A 24,564-nucleotide genomic window follows, 5' to 3' on the forward strand; every position below is an offset into this window, starting at 1 on the left:
AAATTGGTTAATCCTTTGCTGAGAAAAGTGAGTGAGATTCATTTGGGAAAATATGACCACTATTTCCGGTGCATCCGGAATCCGAACCCGGGAGCCAGGTCAGGGCCGGTGAAAGAGGTGGGTACGGTGGGTGGTACTAACCAACTGAAAATTCCAAAGGTAGGTAATTAACCACCTGAAATTTCTAACGAAAAACAATGGTAAAATAAGTATTATTCATGAATACCGAAGGTTCAAGAATAATACATTTATAACAATAAGAATATTTTTAATGTAGCTCGGAATAATAAATAAAATCAAAATTATAGAACCCTAGTACTCAGCTAGTAGAGTAATGGTGTGAAGATATACAGCAGAAAAGTAAGATAGATGTGACAAGGATCATTTGAATAAGCAGAAATCTTTTAGTAACTTAACTTTTACTTTTTTCCAACCCGAGGAGACGAGCTTAAGTATCTGATCAATGAATCACTCGTGTATTGGAAAGTACCGATAAATATATAATTACTCAAAATCGTTTGACGTAGGGCTGCATCCTTGTTTGCTATACCGAGGTGCAAGTTCAAAATACAGGAAATAAAACTGTACAAACAGTGGTTTGAACATTTACATCTCAACTATTTTTCAACTGATTTTCGATATCATTACACATACTGCTTTGGATATATTTTTCCGCAACGATTCGAAAAGATAAATCTATATATTTAACATAATTTACTGATTCAAACTTCAATGTGTAACGAACCATGTCTATTATCAGGATTTCCCCGGTTTTCGTGAGATTTCTGCTCTTCAATGAGTATGTTCCTCTTCCGTAACATCACCATCACCGCTCACGGAAGACCGCTCCAGTCGATGACCAGCATGCGGGCAACCCGTCGGGTCTTCGTAGGACAAGTAGTCGCTGGGGGCTAGGTTATTGAGAATATGAAGGGTGAGAAAACAGAACGAAGACCAATCCGTTCAATTTGGCCATTATTTTCATTGACTTGTGGCACGGAGCATTGTCTTGTTTAAAAATGGTTTTTTCGATGTCGCATTACAAACGCATCAATAATTCAATGTAATAATAACTTTAGATGGTGCTTTCTTTTTCAATATAGTCAATGTTTATTACACCTCGAGTATCTGAAAACTGACGTCATGATTGTTCCAGTTATCTGTTACATTTTCGGATGACTTTCTCCGTATGAATGCTAATATGACTCCGGAGAAAAATGGTGGATCCAAGTTTCGTTCACTGTTTCATTCAAACGAAAAAAATCCTTTTTATTGCGACTTAACAGTGCCAAACAGTTCTCTGTATCGTTAATGCGTTGTTGCTTTTGTTCGATTGGAAAAAAAACCTTGTATATGCCCAGATTTTCGCGTAAGATCATAAAAGCGCTACCAGTTAATATCCTAACCATTTCAGCATATTTAATTTTGCGTTCATTCATCGCGATTATCAAAACTTGTTTGACTTTTTCTGACGATTGCGTCATTTGATCCCGTTTGAATTCAGAAAACACACAAATCTTTATTTTCAATGAATCCGAGTGCGGGTAACACCTCTCAAACCGTTGCTTTATCAGCATACAGAACTCGTTATTTCCATTTTTTCGTAAGTGTACAATTAACGCCACGGTGAGATCAAGGTGAAAATTTGACATCTGAAGGTTAGTTCTTTCGAAAAATGAGGTAAGTTTGACATTTGGGTTGGTGGTTCAATGCATAAGACACCGGTCTTACAAACCAGTTGTCGTATGTTCGAGCCCCGACCTGGAAGGATTCGTAGTGTCAATAGAATCGTAGCACCAACCATGCAATGATTTTGTACACTCTGAATCGGCTGCGAAGTCTGTTGAAACAGAAGGTCAAATTCCACTACAGGAATGTAATACCAAGGCTTTGCTTTTTGACATTTGGGTCAGTCTTGGGACTTTTTGAGCAATGTGTTATGCACATCAGTAACTGGACTGTTTATGGATTCGTTTTATGCGCCGTTCGCTTCGCACGAGACATATTTTGATCGAAGATCGGCAGGATGACATGCGCGAATTCAGCACCTTCCATCATCAGCCCCAACGAACTTAACGGTCAAGGTAACTAAGATTCCGAAAATTCGCACACACAAATAAGTTTATTCGGAACAAGACAAGGCCACTGCCCTAATACTAAAAACAAATAATGGCAGTGATTTTGAATCTAGTAGGGGAGTCCTTTGTCAACAGTTCGAATAACCCCACAGTAGTTCCGTGGCGGATTTAATCCTTAAATGTGTAATTTCGTTTTAAAACAAAATACCGAAAACGCTTCAAACTTCGAATTTACACGTTTCATGCAAATTAATAACGAAACATTTTCAAGCAGTGTGCCTAAAAATATATTATATTATTGAATAAAAAAATATTGTTAAAAAATCGAAAAACTACCCACCTGGGCTTAACATGTTTCACCGGCCCTGAGCCAGGTTAGCCGAAATCAGTTTGTGTGACCGTCTACTGATAATGACTATCGGTTGGAGTAGTTTTGAGGCCAGTTTTGAAATTTTTTAACGTATTTTTTTCGCCCCTTCAAGTTCAAGGTACACGGAAAGATCGAAATCAGCATTTTGGTGAAAAAAAAATAGTTGATTTTTTTTATATTGGTTAGTTATTTTTTGAGATAACTAAAAAAGTCTTACTTTTGCTAATTTAGATTTTTTAATTTTTTAATAATAATAATAATAATAATAATAATAATAATAAAACATTAGTTGAAATGGCTATTTTTTAGGTAAATTCACCAATTAAACATGCTGTCATTTCTTAGCTCAGACACATTCCATTTCCATTCATTTAATTTTCTAGTTGAATTAGACAAATAAAAATGTTGTTTTCAACCAACATGAATGGCTGAATTGGCTTCTGCTATCTGCAGCTATATTTCGCACTGTAACCGAAAAAACGTTTACATTGTAATGGTTACTAGCCAATATAGATGGCACGTTACTAGCGGAAAGAATTTTTCCGTTGCAGTTGTCTTTTCAATATGGTCAGGTATGAACACAATAGCTACTTCCCCGTGTTGTTTTCACATTTTCTTCTAAATCATTGATTTCTTCATTCTACTCAGCGGAATCGAGTCTCTCACTGAAAACTTTGAGCACTCAGAAAGCTAAAACCGAATACAAGTAGTACTCCAGATGACGTAGCGAAGAACGAAACATATCATGGAATAACAAGAAGCCATAGAGAAGACGATGGTTTGAACAAATATAGGTAAACCCACCTTTCGTTTTGTTTCGATATAGCTATCAGCTAAAAAACTACAACCAGTTGCAATATAGGTTGGAAGAAACAACGAACTTCGCTTGAAATATACAATTTGAGTTCAACATTCGAAACTCACTTCACTGTTCCACGTAAAAACATTATTACGCACAATCGCATTAACTGCGAACAAATTCTGAATACAGGGTCCGGCACTCGAAGTGTAACCAACTTCAGACCTTCGAGCCTGGCGTCAAGGTAAATGCGACATATTATCGGGAAAGTATTCTGGAGGTTGCTTTGAAGCCGTGGGCAGACAAACATTTCGGTGGCAGACCATGGACGTTTCAGCAGGACTCGGCACCGTCTCACATAGCTCGAGTGAACCAAGAATGGCTGAAAAACAACGTTCCGAACTTCATCACGTCCACACAATGGCTCTCGAATTCACCAGATGCGAATCCAATGGATTATTCTCTTTGGGCCATTTTGGAGAGCAAAGTCCGAACTAAAAGATACACCAGTCTCGAGGCGCTGAAAAAAGTTATTGTCCGCGAGTGGGCCTAAATACCTGCAAGTCACATTCGGCAACTTGCGATTCGTTTTTTGACCGTCTCAAGGCCATAGTCAAGGCAAAAGGTGGTCATATCGAGCAAAAGTGAATTGATTCTGAATTTTGTATTATTTTTACACATTTTGTACTTTGAATTAAGTAAAAGTAATTTTCCAAACTGAATTTATGGCCTTTTTAATTTGTTACACTTCGAGTGCCGGACCCTGTAAATACATTTTCCACTAAGAGCTTACGAAATTTTTACATATCGGTTTAGAAATTTAAATATGGATATATTATAAAACATACGAAAAACATCAAAACACTTTGCAAGCAGTTTCAACAAGATTATTTTTTTTAGCTTTTCAATGGATTGTTTTGCTTTGACACTTCTCAAGAATTTTTGGCTAATAAACTTGTTAAAAAAAACCAAATTCATGTTCTGTTTGTGCTGTCTTTCAGCAGTGATGGTGACAGATAGATTGAGTCAAATTTTGTGATTTTAAACACATGTTAGATATTCAAATTTTATTCGATATACTGATGATATTAGACTACAACAACAGAATATTATTCTCAACATTTACTACTTAGCCATTATAGACTAGCTGGCACACCTTCTTGCGAACGTTCCTCATTAAATTCCGTACAGACTTCTTGGTGACAAGTTTTGACACTTTTTTTCAATCTTTTTCGAACTGTTGAATGGTTTCGGCTGCCTAGACATGTTTCCTAAGATGTGCCTTCGTTAATGCCCAAAATTCCTCAATTGGTCGAAGTTGTGGGCAATTTGGTGGATTCATGTTTTGTGGGACGAAAGTGACATTTTTGGTAGTATACCATTCTACCGTTGATTTCGAGTAGTGGCAAGAAGCAAGATCTGGCCAGAAGACAACAGGATCCTTGTGGCTTCGAATCATGGATAGAAGTCGTTTTTGTAAACATTCCTTGATGTATATTTCGCTGTTCATTGAAGCAGTGGTGATTAAGGGTTTCGAAATCTTACCGCAGCTACAAATTGCTTGCCAGACCATAGCTTTCGTACCAATTTTTTCGACTTTAATCGATGTCTCGGACTGGTTTAACACTTGCCCTTCTCGCACCGTATAATATTGTGGTCCCGGCATGGATTTGTAATCGATTTTCACGTAGGTTTCGTCGTCCATGACTTGTTAGTTTGTGGGCATATAAGCTTAATTCGGCACCGAAAGTGTTAAAGAAAAACTCCAAAACTAGAACTGACTTCGATTTCTCAGCGGTGCTTGAATCGATTTTCATTAATCTTGGTTCAAATCAAAGTTCACATTACCACAAAAGTTACTGTGAAATTAATCCGGATTCGAGTTCCGGTTCCGCTGTTATAGGGCGATGAGTGTCATGATTCATGCTGTTTAGCTTGACTTACATATGCAAAAGTATCAGGAACGCGGGTTCGCTTCCTTTACTAGATTTCATTTAATAGGTTTAATCAAAATAGAGCATGAAATAGCAAGTCTAGGTTTAACTAGGTTCAAAACTGTTCCAATTTAAAGGTAATATTTTTACTGGCAAACGAACCAACTACGGCTATTCCGGTCATCTAAATCCGGTTTCGGAAGTATTGGAAATAGTGATCAAAAATTGCAAAAAAGATCTTACTCACTTTTCTTCATGATGGTCAAATCGATTTTCTCAAATTTATAGGTTCTAAGGAAAAGTCTTACAATATCATACGGAATCCCTAAATTTGTTGTGGATACTACTTACGGTTCCGGAGCTACAGGCTAAACTGGATTTGTAAATTTTGATGGATTAAGTCCAAGCAAACTTTCCTGTTTGTATTCAATGAACAGTTGTTTTTGCGAATTCCACAGTAATATTCATGATGTTATGAGTAATTTGAGAAAGGCATCATTACACCACTAGGTGGATTAAACCAGGTTTGTTATGTGTAATTTGAGAAAGGCATCATTGCACCACTAGGTGGATTAAAACAGGTTAGTTATTAAATTCTCGATGAGGCATTTAACTATTTCCAGTGAACATTTTCTTAGAGCATCCCATCGATTAAGCATAATTTCTTTATGGATACAATTTCCGAACAATTGACAGTTTCTGGGTTAGAAAGATTCCAGCTTTCATGACACTTTATCAGGAATGTATGTATCCTTGTAAATCGCTGGTAGCCTACGAGAATCAGTTAATAGTATGTTAATTCTGCAAACTACCTTCTCACTGCGGTTATCACTCCACTGAAACTGCTTAAACGACATCTTTAACCGATGGCATTGATACCCGTTCAGTACCGGTAATTAATGAACTTAGTACTTCAAATCCGACAAACGTAACAATGGTTAACAAACAATCAATGGCTACAAGGATTCATTTTAGGCTGTATAACAAATTCGGATAATTCAGTACGAACAAATATAATAATTACGTGTGTAGCAATCGTCATTCGAATCCATAATTAGCTTTGCCAGGACGTCAAGGCCAATTCTGGAAAGGCAAACAAGCACCTCCATTTTGGTTCCCAAATTTACCCTTGAAGAAAAAGTCCTTCCCGGAAAACACTGCTCTTTGTTGATTCGATGTGAAGTTTCAAAAACTTTGTTTCACCCAACCAGTCAAGGCTCTGAGCCACGGCGAAAACAGAGGAAGAGACAAATCATACCACTTTTGAAACAACCCAGTTCCACTTAATTTCATTTTCCCTCAACCGTTTAAAAGGTCAGAACCTAGCCCTGTTCTCTGGCGGTACAATTCCAGTGTGGGCAATTGTCATTGTTGTTAAAACATTTGCCGCTCTTGGCAGTGTTTCAGGAAAGTTGCTACCGCGACTGTCTTCCGTTGACTATAGGGTACCATTGTTTTTCTTGGTTTTGGTAGCTTTGAAGTTAAATATCCAGCCAAGAGTTGAACTAATTTTCAATACTTTAGCTATCAGTGAAAGACGATAGACTTAGCAACTCAACTAATGAATTTTTCGATCGTTGCGTAACAGAATTGCAGAATAACAGTTCGATTTCATTTCAAATGGTAGTACTAGTCAAACAATCAATGTTTTATGATATGTCAAATTAGTTTGTTTCAAACCTAGACTACATCAGTCAACACACAATAACGACGGTTGCGATTAAAAACCTGCATACCACGAAATTAGCGAGAAAAACAAACTGTAGTCATGCTACTCTTCAAAGTCCAAAAATGTTGTTGAAAAGATCCTTAAACATTTTTGCTCTTAGCAGAATCTTCATTTCACGCTACAATTATTCACTTTGAATGGTGCAGGCACAGTTCACATTTACCGTGCAAACAAACATTAGCACCGCACTATGCTGGTACAATCAAGCGACCCGACGATGGACAGGTGAAAGCCGGAGTAAACACGCACGAACAGGTAAATTTGAACTTCTGACCGGAACGCTTCTAATGAGAAGCGAAAAACTGGAATGATGGCTGGCTCAGCATATTTCGTTTTGTATTCAGAGCATACAGAAAAACCTCCACTCAGTCGTACAATTTGTACATTTGAGCTTGGTGCTCTATTGTGAAACTGCAAAGTGCATACGATACAAATAGTTTCCAAAATATGTTTGTTGAACGCGGAAAATGGAACGATTTAAAGATATTACAATTAAACAAGTGTTAAACATTTCTAACGATTTGTAACAAGGTGAAACGATTTAATTTATCAGGTTTACGATTTTAAATATTTTACCGATTTAACTGATTTTTCAGATTTTATCGATTTTACCGATTTTACGGATTTTACAGATTTTACAGATTTTACAGATTTTACAGATTTTACAGATTTTACAGATTTTACAGATTTTACAGATTTTACAGATTTTACAGATTTTACAGATTTTACAGATTTTACAGATTTTACAGATTTTACAGATTTTACAGATTTTACAGATTTTAGAGAATTTAAAGATTTTACAGATTTTACAGATTTTACAGATTTTACAGATTTTACAGATTTTACAGATTTTACAGATTTTACAGATTTTACAGATTTTACAGATTTTACAGATTTTACAGATTTTACAGATTTTACCGATTTTACCGATTTTACAGATTTTACAGATTTTACAGATTTGACAGATTTTACAGATTTTACAGATTTTACAGATTTTACAGATTTTACAGATTTTACAGATTTTACAGATTTTACAGATTTTACAGATTTTACAGATGTTACAGATTTTACAGATTTTACAGATTTTACAGATTTTACAGATTTTACAGATTTTACAGATTTTACAGATTTTACAGATTTTACAGATTTTACAGATTTTACAGATTTTACAGATTTTACAGATTTTACAGATTTTACAGATTTTACAGATTTTACAGATTTTACAGATTTTACAGATTTTACAGATTTTACAGATTTTACAGATTTTACAGATTTTACAGATTTTACAGATTTTACAGATTTTACAGATTTTACAGATTTTACAGATTTTACAGATTTTACAGATTTTACAGATTTTACAGATTTTACAGATTTTACAGATTTTACAGATTTTACAGATTTTACAGATTTTACAGATTTTACAGATTTTACAGATTTTACAGATTTTACAGATTTTACAGATTTTACAGATTTTACAGATTTTACAGATTTTACAGATTTTACAGATTTTACAGATTTTACAGATTTTACAGATTTTACAGATTTTACAGATTTTACAGATTTTACAGATTTTACAGATTTTACAGATTTTACAGATTTTACAGATTTTACAGATTTTACAGATAAAGACTGTCCCAGAAAGTATGGACGCAACGAAAAACCGCTGCCATTTCGCAATGGTTCAGAATCTGTCAATTTTTATCGCTGCGTCCTGTTGTTTACAGTCTTCTCTAATCACTTGTGCAGTTGTTTATTCGTTTTCATTAGTTTGTTTCGAAATGCGTGGACTTTCAGCAGAACAACGTCGAAAAATTGTGTACAAATGGTACACAGAACGCGGACTGTCACTGAGAAAGATAGCAAAAATGGAAGGAGTAAGTGAAAAAGCCGTGCGAAATGCAATCAGGAAGTTCGGTGAGGATAAACCGAAAACGGGTCGAAAAAAGGTCCTGCTAACCCTCGGTTGGGTAAACGTATGCAAAAAAAGGAAGTTTCAATTCGGGATGTGGCCAAAAAAGTGGACACTTCGAAGTCAAATGTTCTTCGTGCTAAAGAACGTTTGAATATTCGAACCTATAAGAAGCAGAAACAACCAAAACGTAGTCCGAAACAAGAAGCATCGATCAGGCCGAGGGTTCGAAAGCAGTACAATACGATTATTGCTGGAAATTCGATTTGCATAATCATGGACGACGAAACCTACGTGAAACTCGAATACAAATCCCTGCCGGGACCACAATATTATACGGTGCGACAAAGGCAAGTGTTAAACCAGTCCGAGACATCAATTGAAGTCGAAAAAATTGGTAAGAAACCTATGGTCTGGCAAGCAATTTGTAGCTGCGGTAAGATTTCGAAACCCTTCATCACCGTTGCTTCAATGAACATCGAAATATACATCAAAGAATGTTTACAAAAACGACGTCTACCAATAATTCGAAGCTGCAAGGACACAAGTTGTCTTCTGTCCAGATCTTGCTTCTTGCCACTACTCGAAATCAACGGTAGAATGGTATACTACCAAAAATGTCACTTTTGTCCCAAAAGTCATGAATCTACCAAATTGCCCAAAACTTCGACTAATTGAGGTATTTTGGGCATTAACGGAGGCACATCTTAGGAAACATGTCTCGGCAGCCGAAACCATTCAACAGTTTGACAAAGATTGGAAAAAAGTGTCAAAACTTGTCGCCAAGAAGTCTGTACGGTGTTTAATCAGAAACGTTCGCAAGAAGGTGCGCCAGCTAGTCTATAATGGCTAAGTAGCAAATGTTGAGAATGATATTCGGTTGCTGTTGTCTAATATTATCAGTATATCGAATAAAATTTGAATATCTAACACTTGTGAATTATTTATAGCGAAATCAAAGTGCGTCCATACCTTTGGGGACAGTCTTTATTACAGATTTTACAGATTTTATATTTTTACTTTCGCTAAATATAACTGATGATTAGGTAATCAAAGTGACCAGTAAAACGAATGTCTAGCGTAGAAAGTGTTCAAGTATTGAAGTACTGAAGTGCTGCAGCATTACACATCAATAATTATTGATTTTACAGCAAATAAAATTATAATTTCTGGTAGTTTAATTACCTGTGTGAAATCTCAGATTTTTGTTTTAACATTTAGAGGCATAACATAGTTCGAGTAAAAAAAACCCTTCTTGATCCACTAATGGTGTGATGATGCTATTCGCTTGCCATTTAAATAATCCCATTAAAACATCTATAAGATTCTATTATGGGTCATTAGTATTGTGAGCAAGGATGGCTTTTATTGTATCAAAGAACCAAGCCGATTTCTTGCAGCATCTTCTATCGGATTGCAAATGTTGTATACAATATAGATAAATATCGAGCAACTTCTGTCAAATTTTCGGCAATCACCAACACTGTTCAGAACCACATCAACCATCGTTTTCCGACATCTATTTATAAATCCGTTCCGAAAATACCCTAATAGTAAGGGTTTTTAAGGAATATCAATAAACCGGAATTCCACAATCATTACAAAAAACATTGTTTACGAAGTAAATCCCAAATAACGTAAACTTTTTTTTTTACGAAATACCTCGATTCACGAACCTCCGTTTAGCTCGTAAATGGAGGTTTCGGTGTTAATAAAGTTGATCATTTGGTACCTCTGGTCTTTAGAAACAATAAGAATCGGACTAACTTTTCTTCCTTTTCTCAGTGGCGCCCGAGTTGGTCGTGGCCGGTATCGTTATTAACCACTTTATGAAAGGTTTCAAGTGCGTGAATATGTACAGTGAAAACGATACGTTGGTTCAATGTATATTTGAACTCATTCGTTCAACCGCAAATTGCAACTACGGCTCACTTCAGCTCATGTTTGAGGAACGCAGAGATGGCCTGTAATTTGCAGTCAGGCATCATCCGATATTAGAATAATCTTACAAACGGATGAAAAGTTTGTGAACATAAGATTTTATTGGAAACATGATCAGACTTACTGACATTACGATTATCATCAAAACTGGTTCGCTAGATATAGAAGATATTTTTGACAAGATCGATTGGACGTTGCAATAAATCTGTGTCCAAGGTTGAAGAATAATTTCAAGAATAGATTCATCTTGTCATAAATCAGTCCGTATCAACCCTCTTATCTGCCACATCAAACCATCCCACTGTAATCCGTTCACTGGCTTTACCTAGTTTTTGGGCTATTTTCCAGTTGGCACCGAGCAGCGTGACCGCGTCATGCGTTCTCCAGAGCTTGTGCTGGTGGTGGTGGTGCTGGTGTTGATGCTGGTACTGGTGGGGGTACTGCAAGCCAAGTTGAGCCGAACTGCCCTGCTGCTGGCGTTGCGAATCTAAAAATACACAGAAGAGGATTTCCGAAATGATGCCGATTCTTTCCGAAAACAACAGCAGTATGAAGAAGCTCGGGGCATTTAATTATGATGTATGTGGTTATCCTGCCACCCAGCCACCGGGACCGACGCGTCACAGCACATGCACAGCAAACAGGCGGATGAACATGATTAAAATGCAAATGACTATGCGGTTGATGTCCGAAATGGGTGAATTATGGAACAGGAACGCACCGAACGTAAGCCTTGGGTACGATGATGGATTCTATGTTATAGATTACAGGTGCATTTTTTTTGTAATAGCTTTGTCCACCCAAAAGCTCCCCCATCAAAAATGTTTCATAATTTGGAAAATTTAAATTGCATATCACTCTGAATGTGCAACACAATTTATGATGTTTTAAAACGAAATTATAATAAATGAAAACATATTTTTCAGAGTGGTTTGGTACTATTTTTATTTTATTAGAAGCAATTTTTCAACATACCACCCTCGTAAATCCGCGTTCTACCTGAACCGGAAAAACTGCATGCATCACAATGGAACGAAAAATAACCTGGGCCGGTCATCTGACCTAGCGCCCGTTATCTGTAAGGCCCAATCGACCGCATCACACAAGGCACCAATTAGTTCTCTGGACACTATCTAGCTGCGCCAGCTGATGGATCGTGACCGGAAACACGTAGTTTTGCTCCCACACAAAATCAAAACCATGATAGATAGCTTTATTAGATTGGAAATGCATTCAATTTTCATTGCAGTACACTGGATCCCTATTCATGCTGAAAACAGGCTGGTAAGGGATGTTTCTAGTGGAATCCTAATTGACCATGAGATTTCATTTTTTTTCAATATTTGCCACATTTACTATGCGCTGAACGCAGTGAAAATACTTTTAACTGCACCACGTTGTACTGAAAACTTTTTCAATTTCTGATCATAATTCTTACGACAACGTTATCCTTACGAAACTTTTTTTTTGAGTAAACATTTCCGCACTGATGCATATCAGTTTATAACCTTGCTAGAAACTGAAAACCATTCCCAACACAACATGTGGAAAAGTCGGTGGAAAAGCCTAAAAAGGTAGCTGCTTAAAGTTTACGACAGTCATTATCGCTGTTGGTTTTGCTACCGAGATGTTTTTTCGGGATAATTTCTTCCTTTCCGTTTGTAAATTGCATCCACATTTGTCGTGACTTGTTTGCTAAAGAGTTTGAAGAAACCTAGAAGCAGTACGCTTTCGTGTGCCGTCCCGATACAGTCACAACCCGCTTATGGTTGGGTGGACTCACGCATAAAGCAATGGTGATTTCGCGACCAAGCTCAATTACTATTGAATTCGTGCACTGTCCTGTTCATCGTACGGTAAATGAAGTATAAGGGTTTCAATTTCAAAACAACAGAAATAACATTTTGGGAGCAAAGAAAGTCAGAAGCTGAATTGATGACGACAGGTGACAGAGAGACAACTTAATCAATCTATCAATGCTATAAACATAAAGTTATATTAATTTCGACTCCGGAATAGGAAAATCATTTGCATCTCGGTAACAAATTGACGTACAAATAAGGCTAATACATCAAAACAAAGTTAATTCACTGTAAAGGAAAAAAATCGATTCAAATCATTTATCTTCGTTTCTAATGAAAATTCGTACTTTCTTCTTGATTCCTCCCATCAAACGCTGCACACCTTCGGATTCAACTTCCTTTGTACCGCATTATGCTCATCTGAGTCGAGCCGTTCTTCTATTTTTCTTAAGCTTCCGCTTCATTATTGCCCAAAATCTCTCGATGGGCGGGAACTGCGGGCAGTTGTGTGGATTTATGCTTTTATCAATGAAATCTACGTTATTATCGCGGTACCACCGGATAACTTCCCGACTGTAGTGACCATTCACCAAATCTAGCCAAAACTCCATCTCCCTTGTACAGCTTCGAGCTCATCGTCTGATTCGTCACGAACACTTTGGTCTTTGTTCCGCAGCTGCATATCCCTTGCAAAATCAACAGTTTTTTGGCAAATTTGTCCATAAAAGCAAACTTATACTTCGCAGGAATATCTCCTCGTCCAGTCGCCATGTAGAATTATGCCATCTCCATGCTGTTGAGTTATGCAATCACATGAAAAATCTTCTAGCAAAAATTCTATACCATTCGACTCAGTTCGTCGAGTTGAGCAATGTCTTTGCCTGTGTGTGTCACGAATTTTTCTCAGGGATAGCTGAACCGATGTTCAAAAACTCAAATTCAAATGAATGGTGTTATGGTCCTATAGATTCCTATTGAATTTCATCCCGATCCGACTTCCGATTCCGGAATTACAGGGTGATATGTGCAAATCTATGAGAAAATGCGCACTCAATTTTCTCGGAAATTTCTTAATCGATTTCTTCAAACTAAGATGCAAATGAAATGTCTTGAAGTTCTTTAAAAGGTTCCCGAAAAATTGATCCAGATCCGACTTTTGGTTCTGGTATTACAGCGCGATAAGAGAAAATTTTTCAATTTCATTAGGATTTTTTCAAAAATGATGTCGAAACGAGGTGCAAATTGCTATAAAATTTACTGGTAAATTCATCTAGTTGGCAGACATTGTCAGTTTTTGGATATATAAATCTACTTTGGGACTACTAGCCCCCGGTTTCCGCTTCCGAACGCACCGGTAATAGTCAAGAAAAGATTTTCACAAATCACGATTCAATTTGTAATTTTTTTTTGTAATTTTGCTTTTTTACGATGCCTCAGACAGTTTTGATAGGATTTGTTTTGGAAAACGCTAGTCCTAGGCTGTGATTCGATATGCTCCCCCGTCCAGTTCAAGTGTGTGGTCAGGATTCGTTTTCCCAAGGCAAGGCAATATTTGCCCCTCCAAAAATTTTATTTGAGGTCCACGCCCCCCAATATGTTGGCTACTGAAATATATGAAAATATTTCGTTTAATAAAATTTTGTATATTTTGTAATTACTGTTTATAAACCATCATCAAATTTGAAAGTAGCGTTTACTACAAGTTCGAATTTGATTTTATTCATACCATACTGAATTTTACTCTGTGGACTTTTTTTTTGAAAAGATCCTACAAACATCAGACTTTACTACATTTTATTCATTGTTTCATGTTTCTTCGAACTTGATCGATGGCCTAATAGTAGATTTTAAACGAGCCTGCATTTGTAAAAAATTGTTCAGTCATATCTGAGAAAATTGAGCAGTAAAAAACCTGTTTTAATCCACCTAGTGGTGTAATGATGCCTTTCTCATATCAATCATACTATCATACCTATATAAAACTGTGGTATTCTTCAAAATTATTTTTCTTCGATTCTTAAAAGATTAATCAAAATAGATTTGTTTGACCGTCTACTGATAAAAACTATCAATTGAAAAAGATTTGAGGTCGATTTAGAAAACTTTTTACGGTTTTTCGCTCTTTTCAGTGATGGTATAAAATTTTTAACACACTTTACCCTATATTTCCGGATCCGGAAGTCGGATCCGGATAAAATTCAGGAATTACGTATGGGACCACAGGAACTTTCATTTGAACCTAAGTTTGTGAAAATCGGTCGCGCCATCTATGAGAAAATTTAGAACACATATTTTCATTTTTTTGCACATTTTGCCCCATAAAGTTAGTGCAAAAAACGTTACATACACACATACGCACACACACACACACACACACACACACACACACACACACACACATACACACACAGACATTTTGCGTACTCGACGAACTGAGTCGAATGGTATATGACACTCGGCCCTTCGGGCCTCGGATCAAACGTCGGTTTTCACAGTGATTGCATAACCAAAGAAGGCGAAAAAAAATTTTTTCTTCGATTCTTAAAAGAATAACCGAAATCGGTTTGTTTGACCGTCTACTGATAAAAACCATCAAATTGGAAAAGATTTGAGGTCGATTTAAAATTTTTTTTAAGGTTTTTCCCCATTTTCAGTGATGGTGTACAATTTTTAACACACTTTACCCTATATTTCCGGATCCGGAAGTCGGATCCGCATGAAATTCAGGAATAACATATCGGACCACAGGACCTTTCATTTGAATTTAAGTTTGTGAAAATCGGTCACGCCATCTATGAGAAAAGTTAAAACAAATATTTTATTTTTTTTGCACATTTTACCCCATAACTCTCGAACCGGAAGTCGGATCCAAATAATATTCAGGAATTTTGTATGGGACCTCAAGACCTTTCATTTGAATCTAAGTTTGTGAAAATCGGTTCAGCCATCTCTGAGAAAAGTTAGTGCACTTATTTTCACAATTTTTTGCACATTTTACCCCATAATTCCGGAACCGGAAGTCGGATCCAAATAATATTCAGGAATTTTGTATGGGACCACAAGACCTTTCATTTGAATCTAAGTTTGTGAAAATCGGTTCAGCCATCTCCGAGAAAAGTTAGTGCAAAAAAACGTTACATACACACATACGCACATACACACACACACACACATACACACACACAGACATTTTGCGTACTCGACGAACTAAGTCGAATGGTACATGACACTCGGCCCTCCGGGTCTCGGTTCAAAAGTCGGTTTTCACAGTGATTGCATAACCTTTCTATATGAGAAAGGCAAAAACAAAGCGTTTTGTCGGTTATACCATTGTATTTCTGGAAACATAATTGCATCATTTGAGTCTCAAACTTGATCAAAAATTTTATAGTATCTTTCAACAAAGTGCACACACACAGCCATTTTCTACTATATACTACTACTATACTCAAAGACCCATTTGAGTCTCCATTCGAAAGTCGGTATTTCCAGCGATTTTCTCATCTTTCTATAGAGAGAGGTAAAAAAACCCCATAGACAAATGCTTTTTCTTATTTGTTTGTGTTCAAAAATTGTGTCTGAAAAGCAGACATGATTTTCTATTTGGCCTCATCCACTCATCATTTTACCGAAAAGGGAGCAAAACTGTAAAAAAATCACTATTCGGAATAAAGGCTATAAAATGATTCTTTCGAGATTTAATAACAAAACATTATTAGCAATCGCAAAGAGGAGATTACTCTACAAAGTTAATATGTTGCATGTTGCAAGAGGGGAATTTTTAAGATTAAAAAATAAAGTCAACAAAAACATTTTCTTAACCAGCACTGATACTTTTTGCTAATATCGGGCAACAATAATAAGCAATAGGGTATTCGGTGTAATTTTCTCGCAAACTGAATTTCATTGGAATCTTGAATGATAATGATTTTCAGTTTAGATTAGATTTTAATGGAAAGACACTGGATAGAAAATTCAGTTTTTTTTCTCAAAACTGCCCATCTTGCAATGTATGAACGGTTGGTAGGAAACACAATCACACCTATCTTGGGACAAAATTTATTCAAAAAAATTACTAATTTTTTGTAAATCGATTATAAATTTTTAAAGTCAATTTCTTTCAGTGTAGGATTCGATTCTACTGATTCTGTTAATATTACTAGTACAACGCTTTTTTGCAGAATTTTTCAATTTTCGAAAATAAATATTTTAAAAACCTTTTTTAATCCACCTAGTAGTGTAATGATGCCTTTCTCATATTACTTATATTTTAAAAAACATCATCAGGAGATTCTGTCGGGATTTTTTTTTATCAAACTCGAATAAAATCAAAAGCTTTCTTTGGGTATAAACTGCCATAACCTTTTCAATTTGTAAACAGTTATGTCAAGTTAATATAGATTTAAATGTGGCAACACTCCAGCTAGGTGGTGGTGTTTTATTCTTCCGTACCACTACGTACCAATGCACAGTGGTCCGGATCCACAATTTAGGGGGACAAAATCATTTGTGGCTTAGCCTTATACTTTAGAGCTATGATGTCTTGAGAACAAATGATCAGTGAAAGATAAGCCATATTTTGAAGCATATGGTATTAGGGTGATTCTTATTATTAGAGTGATCCAAAAATTATTTTCCGTATGTGTTGAGATAGAGGACTGCACTCTTCGGCGAAATTGTAGGAAAACTTATATCAAGCAACTTTGCTGAAAACACTATTGTAGTATCTCAAACGGTTTTTGTGTTACAGCTATTTTAATAGAGCAACTTAGGGTGTTTCTAAAAAAATCAGAACTTTTGCTCTAGCTTTCTTATTTTTCACTTCTCGTTTTTGGTGTCTTTGAATATCTTTTAGAGTTTGTTGAAACCAATATTTTGATGACTGGCGCATTCAGGTAGCGTTTTCTGAACCGAAGTTATGAGCAAAACTAGTTCAAAAACGGATCATTTTTAAACTGCTATATCTAGTATTGGAGCAAATGAAAAAAAAATCTGTTTCTTTCATTTGATAGGAAATACTTTCGAGCATGTTTATAAAAAAAATGGCGAAGGAGATATTTTTTTATATTTTTTAAATTGTGTTCAAACACTGGGTTTTTTCACTGAAAAATGCTCTTTCATGTAAGACATTTATTAGCTATATATATTAAAATAATGTATTGCTGTCTTCTAGCGTGTTAAAACTAATTCATCTGCATAATCGGGAAGATGGAGTACACTCACATTGGTTGTTACTCTATTCGATAATGCTATTACAGGATCAGACATTAAAAGAAATCGTTTGAATACATCCTTTAGATTCACTAAACGATTGCATTTTTGCGGATGGAACTGCCTATACTTGCGAATAGATTTATTTCGACTCTCTTGCGCTTCCTTACTGTACATACCAATAGGAGGCAAAGCATGTTTTATAATTGCAGTCCCATGCATCAGAAGTTCATGCACGGTTGACGACAGACCATACCATTCATACAGCTCCACAAAACGAATTCGTATTTGTTCAGTAAACTCCTGGAAAGCAGGTACCGAAATCTTCACATTGCTGTTTATCAACGTTAAGATTATGAAAAACCGTTCAAGTATATTTCCATTTACCTCGGTGTGTTGCGCTACTGTGTTATATTCTTTGAAAAAAAAGGAAGTTGTCAATGATTTATTCTGGAATGTGAGAGCTGGATATCTTGTTAATATGACGTCTTTGCTAATACGCAACCCTAGCTGCTATTTCAGTGCCGTTCGTATGTTTGTCTCTCGCTCCTTGACATGCTGATTTTGTCGGGACACGCGCCATGTCGGTTTCTCAATGTGCAAACAATAACTCACTTTTAGCAAAAGTTCCATAGATCGAATCATTGCGTGGAGCGCGAAATACCAAATTGATATTTGTCTGGATCCTTCTCATTTGTTTCAGTTCATGAAAAATTCAGAGCTTTTCCTGAGCGCTTGCATACCTATGTACCAAGCTCGGGAGTGTGTGTAGCTTCGTTGTCACAAATACTTTCCCAATTACTGTGGGAGAAAGCTCTGCAATTTCTGCATTTACTTTGTCCACTTCCTGCTTTGTTTTTTCCGTGTTTTCCTTTTGAAAAATAATTATTTTGGGCGGCAAAGGGAAACAGATGAAGGATAATTGTATTTCCAGATTATCCAGCCTTCTTGCTCAACAATCAATCGCAAGGGAAACAAACAGATGGCAAATAATGTACAGTAAGGAAGCGCAAGAGAGTCGAAATAAATCTATTCGCAAGTATAGGCAGTTCCATCCGCAAAAATTCAATCGTTTAGTGAATCTAAAGAATGTATTCAAACGATTTCTTTTAATGTCTGATCCTGTAATAACATGCTCGAAAGTATTTCCTATCAAATGAACGAAACAGATTTTTTTTTTCATTTGCTCCAATACTAGATATAGCAGTTTAAAAATGATCCGTTTTTGAACTAATTTTGCTCATAACTTCGGTTCAGAAAACACTACCTGAATGCGCTAGTCATCAAAATATTGGTTTCAACAAACTCTAAAAGATATTCAAAGACACCAAAAACGAGAAGTGAAAAATAAGAAAGCTAGAGCAAAAATTCTGATTTTTTTTAGGAACACCCTAAGTTGCTCTATTAAAATAGCTGTAACACTAAAACCGTTAGAGATACTACAATAGTGTTTTCGGCAAATTTGCTTGATATAAGTTTTCCTACAATTTCGCCGAAGAGTGCAGTCCTCTATCTCAACACATACGGAAAATAATTTTTGGATCACCCTAAGAATAAGAACCACCCTAATACCATATGCTTTAAAATATGGCTCATCTTTCACTGATCATTTGTTCTGAAGACATCATAGCTCTAAAGTATAAGGCTAAGCCACAAATGTTTTTGTCCCCCTAATATGTGGATCCGGACCAACGGTTTTGCATCATTTTGTATGACTGAAAGTTTTGATACTCATCGCCCTATAATAAAGGATCTAGATGAAAATACATAGTATCTTTTAAGACATCGAGAGCTTTAATTCGAGAGCTTTAATGCAAATCGGTTTAACCGTTGCTGAGAAATCGAAGAGAGTTTCGTTTCTGGAGGATATCTTCATTATTTTCGGTGCTTTCGGAAGCAGAAACCGGAGACTAGTAAATAATAATGAAATTTACGTGACTGAATAAAAAATTTGATTGAAAACCATCATAGATGTAAAAATAAATTAGAATGCCTTGATTTTACAATGATTTAAACAACATATTTGAATTTACGCTTAGTTCTGCTTTAAAGAATATTGAAAAGTAAAGATCTGAAGAGTAACTTTATATTAAATTTACTGTCCCAAATGTGTGCATAAAAATAGATGTAAATATTGTTATCTGTGTAACAAGAACAGCCAAGATGAATTTAGCAACAAGTACTATAAAAATGTGCATCTCGTTTCACCATCGCTTGTGAAGAAAAAATTCAATTTCATGAAAATTTTCACTAATCGCACTGTAATACCGGAACCGGAAGTTGAATCTGGATCAACTTTTCAGGGACTTTTATAAAAATTCCAAGACCTTTTACTTGCATCTTAGTTTGTCAAAATCGTTAAAACAAAACACATAACTGTATCGGAGAAAAATAAAAAAAATAATGTAAAATATAGTAAGATCTGGTAACTTCTGGAATTTTGTCTAAACTAATTTTCTTGTTACCGAATGCCACGCGGCCTCTAGCCTGGATATGTCCGGAAAAAGATAATAGTCACTATCAATCTCCCAGTGGATCTCAGCCCTTACAATTACTTTCAAAAAAATTGTCCATGAATATGATTTGGCGCTCTCAAAAATAATTTACAACTCTTAAAAATTAAATCATGGAGGGTCCACGGATCACAGGTTGAGAAAATAGCTGACTTATTGCATACGGAAAAGTTCTACCAGTATGACTATACGAGTCCGTTGTGATCCTTTGAAAAAGTTCACTGAACCTCGGAAAAACCAATGTACCTTTTCGGTCGCAGTGATCTTTGCGTCAGCACAACGCATTAAAACGAATTCAGGCTACCATGGCACGGGGACCGGGTCGGTGGTCGCATAAATTTTGTCGTTCCAACGTGCTTTTATAGAGCTGTTGTCTATTTTTGTTTTATATGCTCTGCGTGGCTACGTCTAGCTAGAGTATCTAATGTTTTACGTTAAAGCAAGGGTTAAAGCAGGATCCAATTTTTGCCCTTTAATTCCGTTGCCAGCCTTCAGTAGCACATGGAAAGGATTTCATTTGGACTTTGTCCAACCGCGAAAAAATTGGGTGCTATTCAAAAACCACAAAAGAATACTTTATTCTCGAATACAGCCGAACTCCATCGAGTCTGGGTCGGAAGACAATCCAGTATTTATCGCACGTAATTGGCCTCGTTCGAGTTGTGCTGTGAATTTCTAAAAAAGTCCTTATTTAATTTTAGCTCTTTGTTTTCTTTTCATCGCATCGCTTCATTAATCAGTAAATTGTGACAACATCCTCGAAAGAGTACCCTAATCGTCGAAATGTCAAAACGAGGGATTACTCGGCTTTACTCGGCCCCTTCAGACCGTCAGGAACAAAGCGATTGCCGAATATGACGTCAAGCTTATAATCCACAATATACAAACTCATCTCATAAACGATTCGACTCTGGGTGGTTGTTTCAAACATTCGCATATGGCATAATCGTTGAATAATAGAAGAAAAATTCTAACTCGAATAGAATGCCAATCCAAAGATTGAAACTGCCGAGTTCACGAGGAATCAAATCAGTTTTCTTCATGTGAGATGCCAATATTATTCCCAAACGTTCAACAACCGTCTCGAAAGTTCAGAGGGGGAGGTGGGTTTATCAACCGACAAAACGATTTTCGTTGCCGCTTTTAAACGGTGGATGAAAATTCCTTCTGGTGAACAATAAAACCTCTGGTGAGCGGCACAGAAATTTGTCAATCCGAAAGAAAAAGTGTGTCCGAAGTGGAAAGCATTAGGACCGTAAAATATCATTCAATCGTTCGGAGCACATGCGCTTAATTGAAGAAATCCTGTTTTTTTTTCCTTTTTGCCGGCTATTGCTGTGGCTTTCGAAAACAATCCTCACAGTCATTATGATGAATTGAGACAAATTAGGATATAATTTCAACGTGTAGCTTTGATCGGGAGAGACAGATGTGAAGATTTCCCAAACACAGCGGCACACATGCCCACTTTACTCATCGCTCGGAATTACCGTGGTTCGTAGAAGTGCTTTTCGCAAAGTGGGCGCTGTTCCGATCTTCTGGCACTGAAATAAATCTTTTTCGCTTGCTTTGATATTATAATCGGTTTCCAACCAGACAACAGCAGTAAACAGACGGCAAATCAACGTAGCAGCCGGATTTCCATTGCCATCGAAACACTTAGAGACGAAAATGCCCTGTCTTGCTTTGACTGTACGCTAAATTTAGCCAATGCTTCAGTTCGTCGGTAGAAGCGGGAAAACAGCGTGGGAAAACGGACCGAGCTTTGCAATGAAAATCAATTGTGGAAAGGATCCGGTTTGAGTTAGAGCAACAATCGAAAGCTAATGTTTTTCCAAACAACTTGAGATGAGATGATTCGTCGAAAGTTATAAATCCACGATCGTGTGCTATTTTACATCTACTGAGCATAAAAACACAAACTCCGTTGTTGTTGCGAAGCGGAACTGTAAACTAAGAATATATTCTGGTTCAATTGTTCCATTGAATCATTGTATGATACTTAAGCTACCATACATATTAAAGTTTCGAAGAAATTGACGGCTATCTAAAATACTCACATTTTTTTTGCTTTCTACTTAGGTAAAAATAAAATTAAACAACATGCAAAAGTCCAATTTCGTTTTGGTTTCGATAATATAATGAACTTATCCTGAAATATCCCGCATCAATTTATGGACATTCTGTTCGTTCACTTCAGTGGTTATTTTATACTACAACCTCTTCGTCTCTGAGTCATTGGCGTAGGTATAGCCGTTCACAACCGATTATAATCTTCCAATGAAGAAAACTTATTTATTTACACGGAAAACCCTCCAATCATAAAATTACGATCTCGCAATTTTTGATTTTTGCAGTTGTTGTTTCAACTAATAATTAGTTGATTCAACAAATTTACTATTCGATTTGTACATATTGAAGTAGTTGAAAAATATGTTGTTTTTAATACTGTCTTATGTCAAAAACATCACAAAGCAAAACAAAAATCGCAATGGAAAACCAACCATTACTTTAGTTGAAATTCAAACGCATTTCTTAAACATTTTCATGCAAACGAAATTCGCCTATTATACGTTTGTAAAACTCGTGAAGAGTAACTTTTGAATGATAGTAAATTAATGTTTATCATAACCTTAGTGTCAGAATATTAATGTGATGATAAATTATCTACATCTTTACTGCTCTGGTGTTACAAGAAGAAACGGTTGATATGAAGTAGTGCTATGCACAGAACTGATAGCCGTTAGAGATATTGCAATTAACAAAACGTGTTTAACCAAAACTAGAACCCAGTGAATTGTATGTGTTTGAATTTTGGTCTCAAAATCAACTTGATTATCCAGTTCGGGTTTACATCTCATCCAAGTCAGTCGATAAAACAAAACCGCTTACGTTGGGGACAGAAGAAACCAAGTACAGTATTGTGTAGTGAACAATAGACCTCGAAAATGAGTGAACCAAACGAACAAAAGCTACCGCCGGTACTAAAAAATACAATTATTGTTGACTTCAGACAATGCAAAATTCGACCTTCGATACGAGAACTTGAAGGTTTGCTTAAGAAGTAAATGTATCTTGACATTAAATGTGTGCATTTACTTCAATGCAATAAGACAAATAATGTTATTTACATCCAGTTTTATAAAGAGTTGGATGCAATTCAATTCGCAAAAGACAATAACAATGTGCACTATGTGGAGCACGAGAACATTAGGTACAACATTCCAGTATATATGGAAGATAGTGCTATAGAAGTGCGTGTGCATGATCTTCCCTCAAGCGTCATCGATCCTTATATTCGCAAAACTATGTCCCAATACGGAGAGATTCTCTCTATCGAAAAAGAAAAGTGGAAGAATTTTTTCCCCAGTATTCTAAATGGCGTACGTTTGTTACGCATGCGCTTGAGGAGGCCTATACATTCTTATGTGACATTCGGTCAGGATACAAGAATACCGTGCAAATCACTTGTTACCTATGACAATCAGATGGCCACATGTCAATATTGCCAAAAAGCTGTTCACTACGGTAAGCCATGTGATAAACCGGACAAGGAGACAACTATACCAAAGGACAACGGTGCTTTCTTTACACCAACCCCAAGCAACCCCAGTACACCTGTGACAGTCACCAACAACAGTGAAGCATCCCCTTCAACGAAACCATCCAACGTATCCCCTATAGAACAAAGTACACCAGCTGCAGTTAACAGCTTACCATCCAACTAACCAGCAACTGCAAACAATGTACAACACGGCGCATCTACAGCAACTAGCAACGAAATCACCAACAATACCACGGCAATGGATGACGAGACGAACCACGAACAAACTGCCCCTCAATCCTCGCAGGAGGAAAATGGAAGCTCCTCTCCCCCTGGAAAAAGGGTGACAACGAGATCCAATGCAAAAAAATTTTATCTAAAAGCTCAGCTAAATCGGCCACGTAAAGCTTGTACGCAAATAGGCCTGAATAAAATATCTTTTAAATAAAAAAACTTGATTATCCATCGTGAAATGCATGTTAATAAATGAGCATCATGTTATCTTGAAGTCATAAACAAAAATTGTATGAAACACAGTGATTAAATTGAAAATGTTCAATATTCGTTCATATAATCTGTTGAAACTGTAAGTTGCAATGGCTCAAAAAATAAAAATCAGTGCATTCGTTTCGACTTTTTGTTCGTAAGTAATATAGTGGTCACAATTAGAAAATTTCGTTGACACCAGCACTACTAAAAGACAGTATATTCTTTATATTAAATATTACATATTT

The 24,564-nt window shown here is 36.3% G+C and overlaps 1 protein-coding gene across 15 annotated transcripts in view; it reads right to left on the bottom strand.

The window, feature by feature from the left end:
* LOC131429786 (dual 3',5'-cyclic-AMP and -GMP phosphodiesterase 11-like) overlaps positions 1–24,564 on the bottom strand; it is a 346,593-nt gene that overhangs the window by 126,544 nt on the left and 195,485 nt on the right. For 8 of the 15 annotated variants that reach the window (XM_058594134.1, XM_058594136.1, XM_058594147.1 and 5 more), the window contains one exon: positions 11,086–11,247. The exons of the other annotated variants lie outside the window; for them this stretch is intronic. Coding sequence is in view for 4 of the 8 variants with exons in the window: in XM_058594132.1 (XP_058450115.1) it covers positions 11,086–11,247 (162 nt within the window). In the remaining 4 variants the exon portion in view is untranslated. The remainder of the gene's footprint in view (positions 1–11,085; positions 11,248–24,564) is intronic. 15 annotated transcript variants of the gene reach the window in all.

This window comes from Malaya genurostris, chromosome 2 (genome assembly GCF_030247185.1).
Source record: "Malaya genurostris strain Urasoe2022 chromosome 2, Malgen_1.1, whole genome shotgun sequence".
In the NCBI taxonomy this organism is placed as follows: domain Eukaryota; kingdom Metazoa; phylum Arthropoda; class Insecta; order Diptera; family Culicidae; genus Malaya; species Malaya genurostris.